Raw genomic sequence first — 25499 nt, 5'->3', positions numbered from 1 at the left:
TCTATCTATCTATCTATCTATCTATCTATCTATCTATCTATCTATCTATCTATCTATCTATCTATCTATCTATCTATCTATCTACCTATCTATCTATCTAGACTATGTCTTCCTTTCTTACCTGGGCTGGAATTATAACAGCCACTCATGAGTATTAATGCTGATCAGTGGGGAAACCTTAGCCTGCTCCACTTTTCTCATCTGGGCCAGTTTGCCCTTCCATAGTCAGCCTGCTGTCGCTCAGCTTCCTGTGAGCTCACCATATTAGTGCTAGGTTGTGTGTAGACCCCTGATTGTCTTTAGCCATACTGTAGCTCAAAACCCCCAAATTCAAGTGATTTACTAATCTCAGGCTGCCCCAGTAACCGCCATGCCAATATTGAGCTTGCAGTTTGTTAAAGTCCTTATATTTTCCTAAATGAACTCTGTCATGCCTCCCCCCTTCGTGTACTTGTAAAGTCATGTTTTTTAATTTACTTCAATAAATATAAAGTCCTACATATAAATTAATTTATCAAGCGCCTACTATGTGCTAGCCAATTGATGGGTGCCTTTTAGATTCTAGCTGTGTTTCCCTTTGTTCTCCCTTTTACTCCCCTTTTAGAATCATTAAGTTTGTTTTCCTCATGACTATTCCTGCCCCCATATTATCCCCCATATTATCTTCCATTTTAATCACTCCTGCCCCTTCCTGCTGTTTGCCTGTTACAGTTTAATGCATTTCTACTCCAAACCCTTTGTGTGTATATGTTCAATCTTCCTTTATACAATTTAGTTAAGAATGGGGTTCATCTGATGATTGTTTTCCCGTCCTTTCCTCCATGTTTGATTAGTCTTGTCTTAGATCTCAGTTATGAGAAAGACCAAATTCCCCCCCCCCCACTTCTTCCTCCTTTCTTCATCAGTGTGTTCTTCCTTTTATTTTCTTTTCTCTTTCTCCCCTCTCTTTAAATTCTCAGAACAGGACTAATCTATTTCCATGTTTTTCTTATTTCACTCCCTCAATACCTTGGCAGCTAAGTGGTACAGTGGGTAAGGCACTTGGTCTAGAGTCCAGAAAACTGTTCAGATCTGGACTCAGATACTTACTAGATGTGTGACCCTGAGCAAGTCACTTAACCTTTGTTTTCCTCAATTTCCTCATCTGTAAAATGGGTCTCATAATAGCACCTATTGCCTGGGGTTGTTGTGAGGATCAAATGAGATATTAATTGTAGAATGCTTAACCTAGTGCTTGTCACATAGTAGGCACTGTATAAATGTTTGCTATCATCATCATCATCATTATTTGAAGACTAATGTCTGAAGGGATACTTGGTTCCCCTGAAATATAAAGGAAATCTGAATACCATATTTTGGGAAAGTATGTAAACATTTTCTTTAAGTGTTGAAAAACCAAAAACAGGGTACATTTTTATCACAATCCATAGAACTCCCAAACAAGAAAAATCCCAAGTGTGTGCTCCCACACCCCCCACTAACATTCACATCTCAGTCCGTGACTTTGTGTACTTGTTATTTCTCATGCTTGCAATGCTGTTCTAATGTGTTTCTATATAGTTTAAAATTTTTGAAAATAAGTAGTTGAAACCCAAGTAAGAAACAAAAAGGGACTTAGAAAATTTTAAATAGAAATTTTAATAGTTAAATTACTATAGAAAACCAGTGAGTATTTTTTGGAAAAGATGTATAAAAATAATAAACTATTTTCTAATGTAGTATGGAAAAGAAAAAAGAAAACAAAATGACATAAAACGAGAAGGGAAAAATCATAATAAAGAGGAAATAAAATACAGTCACTTAATTTTTTAAGTTGAAATGGGAAAAGAGGAAATTACATGCCAGCAAAACTGAAAATTAAAGGATGAGTAGCTACAAAAATGCAAGATGCTAAGGTAGACAATAGGAAAATTTTTTATTTGGTGTTTGTTATGTCTAATACCTTCTGATTATTTTCTCAAAGAAAGTAGGCATGATGTATAGGTTTCTGTGTAGTCTTTGTGTCTTTGGCCTCTTTCATTCCTTTTATCTGACCCATAATTTTAACATTTTTCACTTATTCTTAGCTTTGTTTTGAAGTTACTGAGTATCATAGCATATGCTGACCCACAGTTTCTCTACCTAGCTGCAATAATTGTCACAGTGATAATCTTGCAAATAGTTATCATGAGCATTGCAATATGAAATGACCAAATTAATATTACATGAAAGGATGTTTCTTGTTGTCTTTGGACATATGATAAAGTCTAATCTATGAATTCTTTTATTTGCCTTGCCAAGGAGAACCTTAATATATTTGTTAAATTGCCCTTGTTTGCTGCAAAGTAATTATGTTTTTCTGTCTATCTCTGTAATTTCTCTGTCTTGCATTTCAATAGTGAACAGTTTTTGCAGTTACCTCAGATCATTGTTGTCAGCTACATTCTCATAGGGAAATATAGTTGATTTTGAAAGAGTATGAAAAGATTGGTTGACACGTTTCCCCTATAGAGGCCATAAGTGTGGTTCAGAGGGCACAATTCAAGATCCAGAGTGATTTTCCATTTTTTGACACCTGTAGGTAGATCTGAGATCATATAATTGTTGTTGTACTATATTCTGCCCTGGCCACTTTTACCATAGCTCCAAGATGTCACACCTTCACCCTCAACTCATTTATAAGGTGCTAGGTGGGTGGGCACCTTGAAAGCAAAAGAGAGAGTGTGGATCAGGTTTCAGTTGCATCTATCAGCTACTAAAAAGAGTTCACATTTCCAAGAGAACTATTTCACGACCTCAAAAAGTGGATCCATCTCAAAGTGGAGAGTGAATCTAGCCTGATTGTTTTAATCAAAATTGCTCCTGGTTGAGATACTTTCAGTCACCATCTTATTAATCTTCTCTGATTTGAGGGTGAATCAGTTTTTATTTGATTCTGCCTCAGTTAGCATTTGGCTAGGTTAGAAGCTATCCCATCAGTAATGGCATACTTTAACTTTGAGAAATGGAGTAAGTAATGGATACTGTAAACCACTACTCCATTTTCAAAATGGCATGTAGTTTGTATTGTTCAAAATTTTTGATAGATATATTTTTCACATAATCAGAATCGAGGCAGTGCTTTCTCTTTACTTTCATATATTCTCCCATTTATTTTAATGTACAACTTGCCCTTTATGCCTTTTCAACTGAAAAAATATTTTTCATAATCTTTATGTTTATCTGCACATCAATTTGTGTGTATGCCTGTTTTTATTGTTATCTCTAGATGATCACCTCAAAGGGATAAGTCCTTTGTTTAATTTTCTTTGCCAAATGCATGATAAGTCATCCTGTCTATATTGATATTAAGTGGTTTTTGATTAGAATAATACAATTTTGGAACTGAAGGGGCCTTAGAAGTTATTTAGTCTTTCTCTTTTTATTGTTATCCAGAGAGCTAAGTTAATATCCCTAAGGTCACATGGCTAGTTATTGGCATAAGTTTGTAGGAGAAGTTTTTTCAGCCTGCTATAAGGCCTCATGGCGACTGTGCCCTATTTATGTAACCTTCAAGGACCCAATGTGAGCCCTGTTTCATGAGGTGGCAGGCATTGGAGGATAATTTAAATGGAAAAATTAGTGAGTCATCGTCTATTTATTGGAACACAGTTTATTAGCTTTTTAAACATAACCTCATGTTCGAATCCTGAAATTTAACCTGTGTTCTTATGTATTTATCCAAAGTTTTAACAACCTTACCTAGCTCTGTGCAATTTGTTTTAGTAAGTTGTATTTAGGTTTTATTATGTAAAGAGAATAGTCATGTTTCGGTTATTGGGACTGCTGTAAGTTAATTTAATTTAATTTATTTTAATGGATTCTAGTAACTGTGGAGTTGCCAGTGAAAGAAAGGAGATAACTTGTGATTTTCTTCATCTCTCTCACTGCTTTGCCAAAAACAAAACAAAAGACCCAACTCATGCTCTGATCATGGTTACAATATATTTAAGAGCTTGAATTGAGTATTTACAGATATTTTCATTTGCCCTTACTCTATTCTTGTGAGGTAAAGAGAAATAAATGACATTTAACTTATTTTTACAGATAACTAAGCTGAAGGGTGGGAAGTTATTTGCTTAAGCTCACATAATGAGTCATTGCTGAAGCCACAACTAAATCTAAATTCACCTGTGTCTTAACATAGAATTACTTTCTATTCTATCAGTTTTTAGACCTTTTTTTTTGTTTGAGTTTTTATGAACACTTTCTAGGCTATTTTTTATGGCTTCTAATTCCCATCACTATGACTTTCTTGAGTAGGGCATTGAACATTGTAGTGTAGTTACACAGCATCTTCTTATGACTACGCTTTATTTCAAGGAACCCTTAGTGATGCCCTGTGGCATCCCAGGCTACTGTGGCACATCATTTGAAAACCACTGCATTTGATTAGCTTGCAACTGAATGTAGAGTCAAAAGAAATGAGAGGTGTTGTGGGCTATTGAGCACTGTGAATTTTCACAGTGGCTCAACACAATGTTACTTAGCACAGGTGTTTCTATAATTGTGATATATGGGGGGAAATTCAGTGTTCAATGGGCCTCAAACCCACACTTCCACCTGTATGGTGTAGTGGTTACTGGGCTGTGGTATAAAACATGGAGAATGTTAGGAATGCTGGGTGCTTTACAGATGGAGAAAAATCTCAAAACATTATCTAAATTGCATGATGCTTCAACTAGATTTGTTTTATTTTGAGCAAGGGATTTTTGTGTTTGATAAAATGCTTGGAAAAAAATTCACATTTTCCTTGTGGAGAGAGAGCATTACAAAGGATCAAGAGCATTCTTGAGGGATAGACAGTGAAAATGCTCAGAATCCAGAGATAGAGTGTCTTGTTGGGCAACAGTAAGGAGGACCAATGTCACTGGATCGAGTTCTGTGTAGGGAGGTGTAAGTTATAACAATATTGGACAGGTAAAGGGAGGGCCGGTGATGTAAGTATAAAACAGTTTTTTGCTCACTTAAGTGTAGTCATTACATAAAATTTAGTGGTAGCATTATTTCCTAATTATATTTTTTAAAGATTCAAGTGATAGCTAACATTTATATAGTTCTTATGGTTTAGGAAGTCTTTTTCATATGTTATCTCATTTGATCCTCAAAACAACTTTTTTAGGTAAGTGCTGTTTTTATCCCTATTTATCCCCAGTGATATGGGGCTCAGTGGCTCAGTGAATACAATGCTGGACCTAGAATCAGGAGAACCTGAGTTCAAATCCAGCCTTAAGACATTTATTAGTTGTGTGACTGTGGACAAGTTTCTTTCTTTTCTTTCTTTTTTTTTTGTAAATCTTTTTTAAATTTAGTATTTTATTTTTCCCCAATTACATGTAAAAACAATTTTTAACATTCATTTTAAAAACTTTGAGTTTCAAATTCACTCCTTTCCTCTTTCCTTCCTTTCCCCCCTCCCCATTGAGAAGGCAAGCAATTCCATGTAGGTTATAGATGTGTAGTCATGCAGATAATTTCCATAACAGTCATGTGAAAGAAAACATAGAACAAAAAAACCTAAACAACATAGACCAAAAAAACCTAAATAAAACAAAACCTCAAGAAAAATAAATTAAGTAAAAAAAGTATGCTTCAGTCTGCATTCAGACACCATCAGTTCTTTCTCTGGGGATGGATAGCATTTTCCATCATAAGTCTTTCAGAGTTGTCTAGATCATTGTATTGCTGAGATAGCTAAGTCATTTATAGCTGATCATCTTTTACAATATTGTTTGTACTTTGTATAGAGTATATTTCACTTTGTATCAGTTTATGTAAGTCTTTCCAGGTTTTTCTGAGAGCATCCTGCTCATCATTTTTTAATAGCACAGTAGTATTTCATCATAATCCCATACATCAGTTTGTTCAATCATTCCCCGATTGATGGGCATCCCCTCAATTTCCAGTTCTTTGCCACTAGAAAAGAGCTGCTATAAATATTTCTGTACATATAGGTCCTTTTCATTTTTGTTTTATCTCTTTTGGGATACATAGCTAGTAGTGGTATTTGCTAGGTAAAAGGGTATGCATGGTTTTATAGCCCTTAGGGCATAGTTCTAAATTGCTTTACAGAATAGCTAAATCAGTTCACAACTCCATCAACAATGCATTAATGTCTCATTTTTCCCACACCTCCTCCAACATTTCTCATTTTCCTTTTCTGTCCTAATAGTCAGTCTAATAGGTATGAGGTAGTGCCTCCAAATTAATTTCTCCAGTCATTAGCAAGTTAGAGCATTGTTTTCATATGGCTGTAGATAGCTTTGATTACTTCATCTGAGAACTGTTCATCTTTTGATGATTTATCATTTGGGAATGGCTCTTACTTTTATAAATATGACTCAGTTCTTTATATATTTGAGAAATGAAGCCTTTATCAGAGAAATTTGCTTCAAAATTTTTTCCCAGTTACTATTGCTATTTCCCTCTATCCTATTCCCCTCTCCATTTATTTGATTCTCTCTCCTTTGACCCTGTCCTTCCTCAAAAGTGTTTTGCTTCTGACTACCCCCTTCCCCAATCTGCTCTCCCTCATAATGACCCCACCCCCTGCCCCTCCTACTTTTCTGTAGGGTAAGATAGATTTCTATACTCAATTGAGTGTGTGTCCCATTCCTTCTTTGAACCAATTCTGATGGGAGTAAGGTTTACTGGCTCCACCTCCCCTCCCCCCTCTTCCCATCCATTGTAAAAGCTTTTTCTTGCCTCTTTTATGTGAGATAATTTACTCTATTCTACCTCTCCCTTTCCCTTTCTCCTAGTACATTCCTCTCTCATTCCTTAATTTTATTTTTAAAAATACCATCCCTTCATATTCAACTCACACGTGTTCTCTGTCTCTGTCTCTCTCGCTCTCTTTATATATATATTCCTTCTAACTGCCCTAATAATGAGAAAGTCCTTATTAGTTAAAAGTATAATCTTCCCATGTAGGCATGTAAATAATTTAACCTTAAGTGCCTTATGATTTCACTTTCCTGTTTTACCTTTTTATGCTTCTCTTCAGTCTTGTATTTGACAGTCAGATTTTCTATTAAGCTCTGGTCTTTTCATCAAGAATGCTTGAAAGTCCTCTATTACACTGAATGTCCATTTTTTCCCCTGAAGGATCATCCTCAGTTTTGCTAGGTAGGTAATTCTTGGTTGTAATTCTGGCTCCCTCCAGAATATCATATTCTAAGCCCTCTGATTCTTAAATGTAGAAGCTGCTAAATCTTGTGTTAACTGTGGCTCCATGATACTTGAATTGTTTCTTTCTGGCTGCTTGCAATATTTTCTCCTTGACCTGGGAACTCTGGAGTTTGGCTATAGTATTCCTAGCAGTTTTCATTTTGGGATCGCTTTCAGAAGGTGATTGGTTTTTTTACCCTCTGGTTCTAGAATATCAAGGCAGTTTTCCTTGATAACTTCTTGAAAGATGATGTGTAGGCTCTTTTTTTTTTTTGATCATGGCTTTCAGGTAGTGCAATAATTTTAAAATTACCTCTCCTGGATCTATTTTTCAGGTCAGTTATTTTTCCAATGAGATATTTCACATTGTCTTCTATTTTTTCATTCTTTTGGCTTTATTGTTTCTTGATTTCTCAAAAAGTCATTAGCTTCCACTTGCTCCATTCTAATTTTAAGGAATTATTTTCTTCAGTAAGCTCTTGTACCTTCTTTTCTATTTGGCCAGTTCTGTCAGGACAGTCTTCTCCTTATTGTTTTTTTTAGTATCTCTTTTACCATGTGGCCTAATCTGTGTTTTTTTTTTTTTTAAGGCAGTTGGGGTTAAGTGACTTGCCCAGAGTCACACAACTAGTAAGTGTCAAGTGTTTGGTCTGAGGCCGTATTTGAACTCAGGTCCTCCTGACTTCAGGGTCGGTGCTCTATCTACTGTGCCACCTAGCTGCCCCTCTAATCTGTTTTTTGAGGTGCTGTTTTCTTGAGTATTTTTTGTGTCTCCTTTACCAAGTTGCTGAGTCATTTTTCATGATTTTCTTTTATCACTGTCATTTCCCTTCCCAGTTTTTCCTCTGCTTCTCTTACTTGATTTTTTCAAAATACTTTTTGAGCTCATCCATGGCCTGGGACCAGTTCATATTTTTCTTGGAGGCTTTGGATGTAGGAGCTTTGACTTTGTCATCTTCTTCTGAGTATGTGTTTCGATATTCCTTGTCAGCACAGCAACTTTCTGTGGTAAGAATTTTTTTCTGTTGTTTGCTCATTTTCCCAGCCTATTACTTGAGTTTTAACTCTTTGTTCAAATAGGGCTCTGCTTCCAGGGTGAAGGGCACACTATCCCAAGCTTCAAGTGTTTTGTGCAGCTGTTTTCAGATACTTCCAGGGACCTGTAAGTTTTCAGTTCTTCCAAGGTGATATGATCTAAGGAAAGGTGTGTTTCCTACTCTCCTGGCCTGTGCTTTGGTCCGTGACTCGCCATAAGCACTGTTGTCTTCCCTGGAACTTTGAAGAGGGTCCCTGCTCCACTGTGGCCACAAACTCTGCTGTGCTAGTGCTCCTCTTCACCCTGGGACTGCCACCTAGGACTGCGACCCAGATCCGAGTATAGGCAAAGCAGCAGAGCCTTGCCTAGAGTTTGTGCTAGCAAAAAGACCCTGATAACCTCCTTCTGACAAGTTGTTCAACCGAACCCTTTTCCATCTGTGGGCTCCAGAAGCTGCCGCTGCCACTGCTGATTCAGGGGGTCCCAGGGCCTGCTTCTGGTTTGGTAGGGCTGCTGCTGTGCTGGTATGGCCTGGACTGGACTGTTCTCCACTCTTATCCACGTGCACAGACCTTTCCTGCTGAACTTCTGAATTGTCTTTGGCTGGAAAATTGTTTCACTCCGTTTTTTGTGGGTTCTGCTCTGGACAGGTTTCTTTATCTCTGTTTGCCTCATTTTCTTCATCTGTAAGTATGAGAATAACAATAACACCTACCTCTCAGAGTTATTTGAATCAAATGAGGTAATAATTGTAAAGCACAGTTGTAAATTGTAAAACACAGTTCCTGGAACATACTAGGTGTTACAGAAATGCTAACAGCTCCTATTACTATTTTACAGATGAATAAACTGAGTCTGAGAAAGGTTAAGTGATTCATTAAGGGATAAAATTGTCTGTCTTTCATACTGCTTACAAAAGTTACTGCCTGTGACTCTGTAAGCCAGATAACTAAAGTCATGATGCCCTTTATCAGAGTAACAGATTCAAGTACTAAAGAAGTATATTAATTGATACTGAGAATGAGATGTGAAAAAAGGCTCATTAAAAAGTGGCATTTTGCATGTATTTGAGGGCTTTAATTGCTAGTTACTGTGCTCAGTGGGTTAATACAGTTGGTTCATCATGCAGCAGTTTGATGGGAGCTAAGGCATGTTTGTATGATTATAATAGACTACAGACTGTTGCTGTGTGCTTAAGCTTTTAGAGCTTTTGATTGTTTAGCTATTATTTTATTGGTTTACTAATTGGTTTACTAAACAGAGCTAGTTTGGCCAAAGCTATATAAAAGAGGAATCACTTCAACTGGTTTTGATGCAGAGGTGTAATTCATTTCAGTCTTCTTTTGAGTACTCCTTAAGAGACAAGTGATTTCCTTGTTACAGATTGTGTATTCGAAGAAAGGTGACGGTATTACACTTTGGAATTTATTATTGAAGTTAATTAGTATACATTTAAAACATAATAATATCCTTAAAATAATCAAGTCAAATATAAGAGCTGTCTTATTTCTCATCTCATGTCTTGTTTTGGTTAGAGTCCTACTTCCTCTTTCCCATCCAAAATCTGAGAATGTTTATTTATGTTTACTAAGAAATTTGCCATTTTTAGCATTATTGAAATAAAAAGAACCATGCAAGAGGAAATGACTAATTTTGTACTCAAATAATTTCTTTTAGTACGAATTTTCTAATTGAAAAGGGAAATAAATGATTTTTGCTCTTTTAATCTGTTCACCAGTTGAAATGGAGTCTGTTTTTGGCATTTCTTTGCAGAGAGAAAATAGGCTCATGTTTATAGGGTGTGTTATCTTGGATTGCATCTTGAGTTCTTTGTTCTTTGGAACATATTCTGTTCCTTTTTGTAGTTTCTCTTTAGGGTCCTTGGTGTCTTAGTCCATGGAGATAGCTACAATTGTTTTATCTCTTGTGTATAATGTTTATTTTGATAGGATTTGTGAAGTTCGGAATATCAGAGAAAATAGTCCTCTATCTTGTTGTCATGTGACTTAAAAGCCTTTCCTTGCCTAGAATGGGCTGTTTTCTCCCCACCTGTTGTGATCCCTGAAATCCTTCAAGACTCAGCATTACTGTTGCCTTTAATAGGAAGCATTTCCTTGTGCTTAAAATGTCAGTTATTCCCTCTGAAATTATTTTATGCCTGTTGGATTTTTCAAATTGCTCATTTTCGCTGTCCTTAAAGTACCATATATTTATTTTGTATATATTTGCATCATGCACATGTTGGCTTTCTCAATAGAATGAGATTTTCTTGAAAATACAGACTGAATTTTGTCTTCATATCCCCAGTACCTACCACAGTGCTTGACACATAAAATAAGCCAGACTTGCACAACTTGTAAACTTCTTCAGTCCGCAGATAGGTTAGACTAGAAACAGACTGGTCACGGGACAAACGAGACTGGGCAGTGGCAACCCTATGTTTTTTGTAGGCTGCCCAATCCTTTGTCGGGCTGCCACCAGCCTGCAGGCCATATGTTGTGCAAGCCTATAATAAGCACATAATAACTGTTCAGTAAGACAATAGGAATTTTAAAAATACCTACTGTGGTAAGTGCTGGGAATACAAATACTGGTCAAAGGACTTTCCCTGCACTTTGGGAGTTTACATTCTAATGAGAGAAGACCACACAAGGAGTTTGATTGAGAACTTTCTTTTCCAGAACTTCCACAGCTGTGGCTACTGAGGAGGCTAGGGGACAGAGTATTGAAAAAATGAATCTATTACCAGCTTACACCTCCAGAAAGCGCTGCTGTCCTTGGTGATTTTATCAGGGACTTCACTAGAATCAGGGCTAGTGGTCTACTATTCCTAGGGCTGTTGGGATGGGTGTTCAGAGCTATATCTCCATCAAAGTCTGAGGAGAGCGAGAACATGAGTCAGATACTCGAGCTTTTGAGAAAGTGGGTTGATTTCCCCAGATTTTGATAGATGACAGCAAGAGGGATAGGTCGAGGATAGTAAGAACTAATTTCATCAGTCTCAAAAAAGGAAAGATTATTGAAGGACTTTGATCAAGAAATGGTCTAGAAGTAGCTGTGGGGACCAAGCATTTTGGCCATTGCTCCTTTGACTGAACATTGGTTTCCATTCTTAATATTTGAGTCTTTAAGAACTGAACTTATTCATGGAGCTGGCTTTTTTTTTTTTACTTGCAGGATGACAACGTAGAAGAGAACAGGGAAAACAATTTCTATGAATCTGATGAAGAACAAAAAGAAAAAAATGACAAAATTAAGATATCTTATGCTATGGATCCAGACCATCGACTGCTCATTAGAAATACAAAGCCTTTGCTACAGAGTAGGAATGCTGCGGTATGTTAAATGTTTTATTCCTTTTATATCTTTAAAGTACCCAAAGAGTCTCTTAAACAAAAATACCAAGTGCTTCATTAAGTATAAGGCTAATATTCTGATCTTTAAAAATGTTTTCTTTATGTATTTGTGTTAGTGGCATATATTTTTGTTTATTTCAATAAACTAAATAAATGAAGGTGACATGAAAGTATCTTTTTTTGAACAAAAAAATTCTTGAAAACTTATTTTAATGTAACAGATACTTCCCAACAAATACCTAAACATATTCAAAAGGACATTACTAGAAATGCAGTTGATCAGTTGTTAAGAGAGTAAAGGTACATGTCTAAATTGAACAGTATGTACTAACATTGGTTAATTACAAATTCAGGGACTTTTTTTTTTGAGGAAAATCACCAAAATAGCTTTTTCATCAAGCTTTTTTCTAGCTATTCTTTATCTTCAGGAATGAAGCCATAGCAAAATAGTACAATTTTTGATAAATAAAACTGGTGTCTGTAGAAAGTATCAGTGATGAACTTAAATTTTTTTCTTTGTTGAATTTCTAAAAGAAGCTGAGCATACACCAAGATCAACTTCTTAAGACAATAGATTCTTTGTTTTAAGCATGTATACCTACTTTAAGTCATATTAACTTCTTAGTCACTAAGTCTCGCTTTTCTTAAAGGCCTAAAGTGTTATTCTTTTAGTAGAGAATTTTAAAATGCTGAGTTGTTTGTTTCTTTAGCCTTTCATTTTTTCTGATTTTTTTTTTTTTGGCAGGGGGGGCGGAGTAGGATTGGGAACCTAGAATTCTAGTGGTAACTGTATAAACATAGACTTTGTAGCAGTAACTTCCATTATCTGGTGTCTTAACATTTGCAAAGCATTTTTCTTATGATAATAACCCTGAAGTCCTAATATGAGATAATCTTACAGTTTCTCATTAATCACCTACATGAGTCACAATAATGTCTAAAGTGTTGCTAAAGTTGAGTAAAGAAGAATATTAGACTTAATAGGAGATAAAAATAAATGTCTTCAGGCTTCCTTAAGAAGGATTAGATTTTTCATTTATTCATTCAAAAATGTTTGTGTGTCATACATTATGCTAGGTGCTGAAAATTCAAAGAAAAAATGGAAACAACCCCTCTCCTCAAGGAGGTTACATTCTGTGGTCATTGGAAGGATCCAACAGTTACAGAAATAAGTAAATAAGCATACAAAGTAAATAACACAACAGTCCATCTCCCATCTCCATGCATTTGTACAGGTTGTCTCCCATGTCTGGAATGTACTCTCTCTTTGCCTTTTGGAATCTTGAACTTCTTTCAAAGCTCAACTGAAGTGCTACCTCTCATACAAGGTCTTACCTTCTAGCCCTTTTCTATCTCCATTTGTCAGTGTTCCTTCTCTGCTCCATATTACTTTGTATTTGTGACACAGTGTTTGTGACACCCTTTTAAACATTTGAAGGCATCTGTGTTATTCTCCTGTCAAGTCTAATATTCTGGTGCTTAATGATTAGTGTTATTTTAACACCCTGAATTGGCAGATGTGATACAACTAGGACGAAGTACGTTTGGACAATCATCTTATTACTGATGCCTTGTAGCCAGAGATTGCATTAGCTTTCTTGGCTTAATCAAATTGTTGTCATAGTGAGCTTTTAGTCCACTAAAACTTTTTATTCTCTTTCAAGTAAACTACTCCTTAACTAGTCCTACTGCTTTTACTTACAAAACATTCTTTAAATCTGTGTTGGATTTTATGTTTATTCCTATTAAATTTCATCTTACTTGATTTGTCCTAATATATTCTTCTGAACCACTTACTCTCTTATGTTAGTTATCCTTCTTAGTTTTGTGTTATCTACAGAATTGAAAAGCTTGCCACTGATGTCTTTATCCAGTTCCTTGATAAAAATATTTGAAAGAACAGAGGCAAAGATAGATCTCTAGGACAAGCCACTAAAGATCTCTTTTTTTTTTTTTTCAGTTTTTTAACATTTTTATTTAAAGTTTTGAGTTCTAAATTTTATCCCTCCCTCCCTCCCTGAGATGCAGGTTATACATATACAATTATATAAAACATTTCCATATTAATTATTTTGTTCAAGAAGGCTTGAATAAAAGAAAAAATGAAAGAAAGAAAGTGAAAAATAACATGCTTCAGTCTGTATTCAGACAATATCAGTACTTTCTCTGGAGGCGGATAGTATGCTTCATTATTAGTCCTTTGGGATTGTCTTGGATCATTGTATTGCTGAGAATAGCTAAGTCATTTGCAATTCTTCATCATACAATATTGCTGTTACTGTATACAACAGTCTCCTGATTCTGTTCATTTCGCTATATATCAGTTCATGTAAGTCTTTCTAGGTTTTTCTGAAATCATCCTGCTTGTCATTTCTTACAGCACGATAATATTCCATTACAATCATATGCCACAACTTGTTTAGCCAACCCCCCCAATTTATGGGTATCCTTTGTATTTCTAATTCTTAGCACACTGCAAAAAGAGCTGCTAGAACTATTTTTATACAAATAGGCCCTTTTCCCTCTTTTTGGATGGTAAAGACTACTTCCAAAATTGATATTAAAGACCATTCTTTGGGTTTGGCCCTTGAACTAGACCTGAATTCACTTACATTTAACTTGTGCCTTTTGAAGCAGCTTGGTGGCACATAGTAGAGTGTTGGGCCTGGGGTCAGAAAGGCCCAAGGTCAAAAATGGCCTCAGACACTACTTAACTGTGTGATCCTGGACAAGTCACATAATCTCGGTGTGTCTCAGTTTCCTCAGTTGTAAAATGGGGATGATAATAATAGCACCTACCTCTCAAGATTGTTGTGAGGATAAGATAAAATAACATTTAAAAAATGCTTAGCAGCATGCTTGGCACATCGCAGACACTTAATAAATGCTTGTTGCCTTCCTCCCTGCCCCTCCCTCTTATCAGTTTTACCTTTAAAACAGAATGAGATATGTTGTCAAATACTTTGCTAAAATCTAGATAAACTATTTTTACAGCCGTCCTTTAACCTACCCAAGTTGTAACCTTTTCAGGTAAAAGGAATTAAAGTTTGTCTGACATGATTGGGCATCTTCTGGGCATTGAGATCTGAACCCATCCCTGTTAATCATATTTTTCTTATCTCATTTGCAGAGAAAACAGGAGCAAAATAAAAACTAAGCAACTCCATACTCTCCTTTTTATTGGGTATTATTGTCCCGTGTACCCAAATCCTTTGGGTCCAATCCTTTACTTGATCTTTTCCTCTAAATATAGACAACAATTCATTTTTGTTTTCTTAGCTTTTTTTTTTTAAACTTGCTGTTGCTCATTCTGAGCTACATTATTCCTGACACTGTTCTTCTGTGATCATACTGTGCTTTTTATTCATCCTATTTTCTCGCCCTCCCTTCATCTCATAGATATATCTTTTAAAAATCTATAGTTGAGCAACTAGAGAGGCAGAGTCAAATGGCAAAGTGATAAGTAGCAGTTTTGCCTTAGTTTCTTCATATTTTCCTCTATAATACAGGGCACAAGATTGATTTCTGATTGAGAAAGCCAACAAAAAGTTACAGGGAGTCACTTTTCCAGCCCAGGGCAGATAGAGAGGTCTGAGCACACTGAGGTGGAGGCTGGCCAATTATATAGCACCAGTTGTAGCAGTAGGTGGAAGTAGCAGTAGTCTGTGGCTGTGGAAATAGTGGGGAACAGCCCAGTGACCAGGGGTGGTAAGAGAACTGAACACCTGGACAGAGAGAGATCCCAGGGGACCCTTGTACTGTCACTGGAAGCAGGAACAGATGACATCTGGCAGCTTTGTCATCCAGTACCTGTTCTGGGTCATAGTTCCAGGATGGAGAGGATTGGTTACAGATGCAAGGGGGCAGGGACCCTGCCTGTGTGAGGAGGAAGGGGCAGTTTCCAGAAAAAAATAGCTGTGTGCTTTTAAGCCCAAGAACAGACTGGAGACTCAGTTCTAACCTTTAGTCTTGCACATAAGCCTGCAGTTGAATAAACCAGAGCAGGAGACCAAAACCAAGAGGGAGCCAGCAGTTCATTCACTTTGAACCTGCAGGACTTCCTAGTGACCTATGTATACTATGATTCTGTCCAGCAGCATTTTATGGAAACTGAAGCACATGCAAGCCAACAGACCTAAACTGGGTCAGGAATTTGCAGAATGCAAACACAAAGGGTAATGTAACAGACTTCTTCCTGGATCATGTGTTGTGAAAACTTAAAGGCCTCCAGACTGATCTGTGAAATCAGCAGAAGAACATAAAAGATAAAAGTTCAGGCCAGACATCTACCACACAGATATGTACAGAAACCATTGTGAAAATAAAGTACAAAATCAAGAAGAAGGCTGGAAAAATAAGCAAACAACAAAAAAAGAATCTGACTATAAAAAAGTACTGTGGTGGCAGAGAAGACTCTTTCTCTATGTGTGTGTGTGTGTGTGTATACACATACATATATATGTATCTCTATGTATATATACACATACATACATACACACACACACACACACACACATATATATACACACACACTGAGAAGAAGACAATGACTTGAAAACATTTACAAACAAAAACTTCAAACAAAAATGTATATTGGACATAAATCCAATAAGAATTTCTAGAAGAGTTTAAGTGATTTTATTTTTTAAAGAAGAAAATTTTTTTTAATTAAATGAATGGTAGAGGTAAAATTGGGAAAAGAAATGAGAGATATTTTAAAAAATTATATGAAGAGAATGCCTTGATAAAAGAGTCACAAAAAATACCACAGAAAATAAGTAATTAAAAATCAGAGTCAGCCAAGTGGTAGAAGAACAAAAAATAGTGAGAAAAGTAACTCCTTAAAAAGTAGAACTGACCAAGTGAAAGCTAATGACTTGATGAGACATCAAGATACAGTAAAACAAGGTCAAAAGACTGAAAAAGTAGAAGATAATATGAAATGTCTCATAGGAAAAAACAACTGACTTGGAAAATAGATTGAGGAGACATCATTTAAGAATCATTGGACTACCTGAACCCTTTGAACAAAAAAAGAGCCTAGACATATTTCAAGAAATTATTTAAAAAAAAAAACAACTGCCCAGATATCTTAGAACCAGAGGGCAAAGTAGAAATTGAAAGAATCCACCAGTCACCCTCTGAAAGAAATCCCAAAATGCAAATTCCCAGGAATAGTATAGCCAAATTCCAGAGTTCCTGAGTCAAGGAAAAAATACAGAAAGTAGCCAAAAAGAAACCATTTAAATACAGTGAATACACAGTCAAGATTGTACAAGATTTAGCAGTGACCATTATAAAAGAGTGGAGGACTTAGAATATATTCCAGAAGGCAAAAGAACTGGATTTACAACCAAGAATAATTCATCCAGCAAAAATGAGTATAATCCTACAGGGGAAAAAATGAAATGGAGGACTTTCAAGCTTTCCTGATGAAAAGATTAAAACTGAACAGAATTTTATCATCATTAGGACTGAGAGAGTCTGCTTAGACAAAGGGCGTGGGTGTAATTCTTTTATATTGAGATTATCTCAAAAGAAGAATGGAAGGATGAGGGAGAGGTATGCACTGGGAAATAGGTGAAGGGAGAGGAAGAATGGGGAAAATTACTTCACTTAAATAGGGTGGTCAAGGAAGAGTTTATAAAATGGAGGAAAGAATGGAGGTGGGGGGGGTGGGCTAGGACTGCACAATATTTGAACCTCAGTTTCATCTGAACTGGTTCAAGGAGGGAAGAAGGTGCATACATACGTACATACATAAGTGGATATTTAATGAAATAGACTTTCTATGCATCCTACCCCACAGGGAAGTAGGAGAGAAAGGGGTCATAAGAAAGGGGAGAGTAAATTAAGGAAAGCAATGGTCAGAAGCAGAACAGATTTTTGATGAGGGGACAGGAGTAAAAAGAGAATGATAAGTATAAAAGAATAGAATAGAGGGAAATACACAGTAATCCTAATTGTGAATGATAATGGGATGAATTCACCAATAAAAAAGAAGAGGATTACAGAATGAATTAAAAATTGGAATCCAACAATTTGTTGTTTACAAGAAACATACTTGAAACAGAATGATACAGAGTTAAAATAAGGGCCTGGGAAGAATCTACTGATTCAGCTGAAGTAAAAAAAAAAAAAAAAAAAAAAGCAGTAATAGCAATAATGATCTTAGACAAAGCAAAAACAAAAATAGACCTAATTAGAAGAGATAATCAGGAAAACTTTATTTTGCTAAAAGGTATCACAGGCAATGAATTAATGTTAGTACTCAATGTATATGTACCAAATTGCATAGCATCCAGGTTCTTGGAGGAAAAGTTAAATGAGGTACAGGAGGAAACAGTAGAACACTAAAAGTTGCAGACCTCTGTTTCCCCTGTTAGACAACCATAAAATAAGAAAGAATTTAAAAAAGGTGAATAAAATTTTTTAAAAAGTTACATATGATAGACCTTTGCAGAAAATGGAATGGGAACAGCTATACATGGCATCTTTACAAAAATTGATCGTATATTAGGGCATAAAAATCCACCCTCCCCCCCAAATGCAGAAAAGGAGAAGTGTTAAATGCACCATTTTTAGAACATAAAAATTGCCTTCAATAAAGGGCTTTGGAAGCAGAGATTAAAAATTAATTGGGAACTTAATAATCCTAAAAAGTGAGTAGATTAAAGAACAAATTATAGAAAGAATAATTTCATTAAAGAGAATGACAGCAATGAGATAACCTATCAAAACATGTGGGATGTAGTCAAAACATTATTTTTGGGGAAAATTACATCTTTAAATGTTTACATCAATAAAAGAGAGAAGGAGCAGATCTTTGAGTTGGTCATAGAAATAAAAACAAACAAAAAACCACCCAACAAATTAAAAACCTCCAATTAAACACTAATACAGAAATTTTGAAAATTGAAAGAGATATAAATGAAATTGAAATTAAAAAATCCATTGAACTAATAAAACTAGGAGCTTTTTCTTTGGGGGTCAATCAATAAAATAGATAAACCATTGACTAATTTGATTAAGGAAACAAATAAGAAAATGAAATTACTAGTATCAAAAATGTTTTATTCATAACTAATGATGATAAAAGAAAAACTGCTCAACTACATGTCGATAAAACTGACAGTCTAATTGAAATAGATAAATATTTGTAAAAATTTGAATTGCCCAAATTAACAGAGGGGGAAATAAAATACAGTTATCCCTTCTACATTGCAGGGATTAGGGATATAGTGCCCCTGTGATCTGGAAAATCCACGTAAAATTTTTTGGCACTTTGTACTAGAGAAGAAATCTAAATATTTTTTCTTTTTCTTTTGTGGGATGTTTATAGTACCTTATTGTAAAATTTGGGTTAAGTATTTGGTTATAGGCTATAGGTAGGTCATTGTTAAGTAAGAATACTATACATGTATTTCATGCATTTCTGAGTTTTTAAACTTCTTCTGTGTCATCTGCTGGCCTTCACATGTCATCCATAGCTTGTACAAAACTCCCCCAAAATTCCCATTTAATTTCTTTTGCTGACCCATGATATATTAAAACTATGATGGGGAAAGTTGTGATGTAGAAGGGATAACTATACTTAAATTACAGTAACTTAGGAAAAAAATTAAAGACATAAACTCTAAGCATAAAACCGCACGACCAGATGGATTCCCAATTAAATTCTGCCAAACATTAAAAAAAATTAGTTCCATCATTACATAGACTGTTTGACAAAACAGGTAAAGAAGTCTTACTGAATTCCTTCTATGACACAGATATGGTCTTGAGAGCTAGAAAGAACTTTCTTGAGAGAAAAATCTGTAGACCAATTTCCCTAATGAATATTGATGCAAAAATTTAAAATAAGATACTAGCAAGTTTATAATACTTATAACACAAAGGTCATACACTGTGACCATGCTAGGATTATACCAAGATTGCAGTGCTATTTCTATATTATTAAAACTTTAAGCATAGTTGACTATGTCAGGAACAAAAATAATAAAAATTACATGATTTTTCCATAGATACAGAAAAAGTCTTTGACAAAATATAGTACCCTTTTCTGTTAAAATCACTAAAATGCATAGGCAAAAAAGACACTTTTCTAATAATGATAAATAGTGTATCTAAAACAAAGAGCAAGCCTTATCTGTATTGGAAATAAACTAGAAGTCTTTCCAGTAGGATCAGGGGTGAAGCAAGGATATCCATTTTCACCATTATTATTCAGTATTTTCCTAGAAATGCCTGGTAATTTTACTAGAAATGCTAGGTAAAATGCAGCAAGATAAGAAAAAAGAAATTGAAAGAATACGCATAGGCAATAAGGAAACAAAAGCATCACTTTATGCAGGTGATATGGTATACTTAGAGACCCCTAGAGAGTCAATTAAAAACTAGTCAAAACAATTAACATCTTGAGCACAGTTGCAGGATACAAAATAAATCCACATGTAATCAATCAGCATTTCTATATATTACCAACAAAACCCAGAAGGAAAAGATAGAAAGAGAAATTCCATTTCAAATATCTACAGATGGTATAAAGTACTTGGGAATCTACATGCAAAGACACACAGGAAACTTATATGAACTCAATTAAAAAACATTCTTCACATGAATAAAGACATCTAAATAATTGATGAAATATTAATTCCTCATGGGTAGGCTGATCCAGTGTAATTAAAGTGTCAATACTACCTAAATTAATTTATTTAGTGTTATGCCAGTCAGCTAACAAAGAATTACTTTGTTGACCTAGAAAAAATAATTTTAAAATTCATCTGGAAGAACATAATGTCAAGAATATCAAGGGAATAAATGAAAAAAAAAGGGGAAGGAATGAGACTGAGCATTACCAGATGTCTAACTATTCTACAAAGCTATAATCATCAAAACAGTTTGGTACTGGATAAGAAATAGAGTGATTGATCAATAGAAAAGATTAGGTATGCAGTGCATAGAAATAAATGAACACAGTAACCTAATGTTTGATAAACCCAAAGATCTCAGCTATTAGGATAAGGACTCACTATTTGACAAAAATGGAAAATAATCTGAAAGTGTGAATAGATCACTGTCTCATACCTTATATGAAGAGAATCTCGAATTAGGTACATGATTTTTATAGAAACGGTGATATAATCAAATTTGTGGAGCATGGAAGAAATTACCTGTCACTTCTATAGTAGGAGGAAAAGTTCATGATCAAAAAAGAGGCAGGTTCATGGAGAGAAAATGGGTAATTTTGATTACATAAATTTAAAAAATTTTTGTACAAACAAAACCAATGAAGCTAAAATTAGAAGAAAACTGGGAAATGGGGGGAAATCTTTGTAGCAAATTTCTTTGATAAAGGTCACATTTTTCAGATATATGGGGAACCAAGCCAAATCTATAAGAATAAGAGCCATTTCCTAATTGACAAATGATCATGGGATATGAATAGGCATTTTTTCAGAGGAAGAAATTAAAATTGTCAATAATCATGTGAAAAAAAATGCTCTGAATAGTAACAATTGTTGTTCAGTTGTTTCTGAATCTTTGTGACCCCGTAGATCATACTGTCCATGGGGTTTTCTTGGCAAAGATGCTGGAGTAGTTTACTTTTTCTTTCTCCAGTGAATTAATTCTAACAGGTCTATGGGGTATTCAAGGAGGACTAGCAGGGAGGGCTTTCCAGACCCTTTTTCAGGGAAGCTCCTCCATCTTTGGTGTTCACCCAACACTCACCTGTGACTCCAAGAAACTGTAGCATGTGCAGCAGCCATACTCTGGTAAAACTGTCTCAGCAGATAGGCAAACCATGTTGAGGGTAACTGACCAGGCATCAAACCAGTGGTGAGTTAGAAGGATGTCTGCTTCAAGCATGTAAAGAATTCCTGCTGAGGAATGGTCATATAAGAACAGTTTGTTCCAGTGGCCATGAAGGCATCTGAAGCAGGTACTGTGGAACACTTAAAACTTGATCAGACACCAAAGGTGCCAAGGTCATCCACTGCACTCCGGGCCATCTCCAGTCATCTTTACTTTTGTCTTGACACTGAACTTCAGTGACTCTGGAAGAGAGAGGGAGGCTGATAACTTTGTGCAACTCGCCCCACTTAAATACAATTCACGTGCAAATCAAGATATCACCCTCTTAGTGTCATTGGTCATCTTTGAAAATGAAAAACCAACAACACCAGTTCAAACCCAGGGTCACACAGCTAGTAAGTGTTTGAGGCTGGAATTGAATTCAGACCTTCCTGAATCCAGACCTAGCACTCTTTCCACTGATCTACCTAGCTGCCTCTTACTAATAATTAGAGAAATTCAAATTAAAAAAAAACTTTGGGGTACCACCTTATACCCATCAGATTGAAGAAGATGGCAGAAAAGGAAAATGACAAGTTGGATGAGCTGTGGGAAAATAGGTATATTAATATTCTGTTGGTAGAACTGTGAGCTGGTCTAACCATTTTGGAAAGCAAGGTGGAGCTAAACCCAAAAGTCTGCATACCCTTCAGTCTAGCAGTACTGCTACTTGGTCTCCCCAAGGAGATCAAAGACAAAAGAAAAAGACTTTATATATGTATAAAAACATTTATACCAGCTCTTTCTGTGATGGCAAAGAATTAGAAACTGAGGGGATAGCCATAAATTGGGAAATGACTGGACAAATTATGGTGTATAAATGTGATGAAATACTATTTTGGTGTAAGAAATGATGAAGGGGATGGATTCAGAAAAAATTGGGAAGACTTATGAACTGATTCAAAGTGAAGTGAGGAGAATCAGGTGAGTAATTTACCCATAAACATCAATACTGTAAAGATAATCAGCTGTAAGAGACTTAGTAACTGATCAGCACAGTGATCTGTCTCATTTCCAAATGACTCACTGGAAAATGCACTCTACCTCCATATGGATGGATACAGTATACAATTTGGAGATACATACATACATACATACACACATACATACATACATACATACATATATATATATATATATATATGGAACTTGTTTAGTCTGGAAATTTATTTAGAATGACTTCATATTTTAATAGGTTTTGTTATTTCTTGCCTTCTTGATGGATCGGTGTGCAGGAGAGGAAGAGAATCTGGAACTGAGAATACAACTGAATGAAAATGAAGTGCTATATAACCTACCTCCCCCCCATGGGGGGGGAGATACTTTGCACTTGGTGATGAATTCCCTATATATGGTCATTGTTTTTTAGACAAGTCTCCCTTTTTCTTCCTTATTGCAATTTTTAAAAAAACTTAAACATTTATTCTTGAGAGATTTTCATTCCTTTTGGCATGATTTCATGTACTGAATTTTTTTTTTCATGAAAACTATCCTGTTTATGAAGTACTTGAGAGCTTATTACCGAAAAACTAAGCTGTCTTTTAGGGTATTTCTGTTTTTTCTATTAGAAACTCAAAGATGGAACAATCAGTTTCCCCCAAAGTTCCCATCATTTCTACCCCTTATGTGTTTTATATGTTTTTCCTTCATGTTAATAAAAATCTTATTCAGAATACAATTCTCTGCTCTTGAAATGGATCATGAAGACAGGTAAGGAAATCACCAGTGCCTCTTCTTATGTCAGAGAGTATGAACTCCACCAAATGTCTGTGTAATTAAAATACCCAGTAATTATTATATTATGCCTTTTTCTTCCATTCCTGTAATGTGTTTCTCAAATTAAACTTTTTTCTTCTTACTTTTTATGCTGTGTTCTAGGAAGCTAAGTCCTCCCCTCCTATCCCCCTTCCAAATAATCTCCCTAACCAAGCTGTTCACTTCCCAAATCTTGCTTTCAGACATCCTTTTCTTAGATTGGTAGCAGTATACTCTTTTTCTCTTCAGTTTCTTTTTCTTTTCTTTTCTTTTCTTTCTTTCTTTTTTTTTTTTTTGGCAATTGGGGTTAAATGACTTGCCCAGGGTCACACAGCTAGTAAGTGTCAAGTGTTTGGTCTGAGGCCAGATTTGAACTCAGGTCCTTCTGACTTCAGGGCTGGTGCTCTATCCACTGTGCCACCTAGCTGCCCCTTCTCTTCAGTTTCTTTAGTCAGACTGTAATTTTATATCATTCATTCTAGATTTCTTTTGGCAGTATCATTGGTTCATTGGTACCCATGTAAATCTCCAGAAGTTATAGTTGTTAGGTTTGATATGCCTTAGGTGTTTTTGTAATGTTCTGGTTGCGTATACCTGGTTTAGAAAGAATTGGAAGTTGGTAGGTGGCACAATAGATAGAGCACTAAACCTGGAGTAAGGAAGACCTGAATTAAAATCTAGCCTCAGACCCTTCTTAATTATGTGAACCTGGGCAAGTCATTTAACTTCTGTTTGTCGTGAAATGGGGATAATAATGGCACCCACCTCTCAGGGTTGTTTTGAGGATTAAATGTGATATTTTCAAAGCACTTTGCAAGCTTTAAAGTACCATATAAATACTATTAAGAAATAATGATGAAATAGCTTTGAGGTATCATTTTACATCTATTAGCTTGGCTAAAATGGTTGAAGAGGAAAGAGACAAATGTTGGAGAGGATGTGGAAAAATTGAGACACTAATTTATTGTTGGTGGAATTGTGAATTGATCTAACCATTTTGGAGAGCAATCTGGAATTATGCCCAAAGAGGTATTAAATTGCCTATACCCTTTGACCCAGCAATACCACTCCTAGGTCTATTTCCAGAGATGATTAGGGAAAAAGGAAAAGAACCTGTATGTTCTAAAATATTTATAGCAGCTCTCTTTGTAGTGGCAAGGAACTGGAAATTGTGGAGATGTCTGGCAGTTGGGGAATGGCTGAACAGTTTTGTGGTATATGATTGTGATTGAATGCTACTGTGCTATAAGAAATGAAGAGCTCGATTATCTTAGAAAAACTTGGTTAGACTTGCTTGAAATAGTAGAGAGCGAAATGAGCAGAATGAAGAGAATGCTGTATGTATATAGTAACAACAATATTGTTTTAAGAACTTTGAGTAAGTCATTTTGAATATTATAAATATCCAAATTGACTACAAAGGACATATGAAGGAAGACTATGTGCAACCCTAGATAGAACTGATAAATAGTAGTATATATAGAATGATTTTACATATATATACATACATACACATATATGCAAATGAATATATACACATTTGTGTGTAATGGTAGCCATCTCTGGATGGGGGAGGGAAAAAAATGAAAAAAAAAAGAAATTTACACAATAACTATTGCATATTTAAAGGGAATAGCAAATTATACATATTAAATTTGAAGTTTCATTGAAATTATTTTTATTATACTCTGTTGTGGAAATGCTTGCTTTATTCCATAAATAAAAATAAAATATTATTTTTGGGAAAATGATGATAAATATTATTATTATAAATATGTTGACTCTAAAAGTTGACTCAGTAACTATAATAAAATTAGTAACTATTATAATAATTATTAATTTTCTTGTAGTTATTGTGAAACAGTAGTGTTTAATAAATGCTTATTGATTGGCTTGCCTTGTTTTTAGCAATTTCCTTTTCCTTTTGTTCTTCTTCCTCCTCATTCTTCATTTTCTGAAGTCCTCCCAAATTTTACACTCCTTGAATCAATCTCTCGCCTATTCCTCAACTCCAAAACCTTCAAAATCTCCTTTACTATTCTTTATCCTTCTTCAATCATGACCTTTTACATCTTTGCCCCCAGAGGCAAAAGTAACAAGTTTTACACTGACTTGAACTTTTTTCTTACACATTAACATTAAGCTTCAACTATAATTGTGTTGAATATGTGTTTCATTGTCTATTTTCATGCTTTCATTAAATTTTATTTTATTTTTTATTTTTTTTTATTTTTTGTTTAGGCAATTGGGATTAAGTGACTTGCCCAGTGTCACACAGCTAGTAAATGTCAAGTGTTTGGTATGAGGTC

The 25499-nt window shown here is 35.3% G+C and overlaps 1 protein-coding gene across 1 annotated transcript in view; it reads left to right on the top strand.

The window, feature by feature from the left end:
- The window catches only part of AP3B1 (adaptor related protein complex 3 subunit beta 1), a 338444-nt gene that overhangs the window by 131794 nt on the left and 181151 nt on the right, over nt 1–25499 (top strand). Inside the window, exon 8 of the mRNA XM_027863441.1 lies at nt 11402–11560. Within this exon, the coding sequence (XP_027719242.1) occupies nt 11402–11560 (159 nt within the window). The remainder of the gene's footprint in view (nt 1–11401; nt 11561–25499) is intronic.

This window comes from Vombatus ursinus, unplaced genomic scaffold, assembly GCF_900497805.2.
Source record: "Vombatus ursinus unplaced genomic scaffold, bare-nosed wombat genome assembly UNPS02014772.1, whole genome shotgun sequence".
In the NCBI taxonomy this organism is placed as follows: Eukaryota; Metazoa; Chordata; class Mammalia; order Diprotodontia; family Vombatidae; genus Vombatus; species Vombatus ursinus.
The sequence above is the reverse complement of the archived record's forward strand: the minus strand, read 5'-3'. Positions and strand labels throughout refer to the sequence as shown.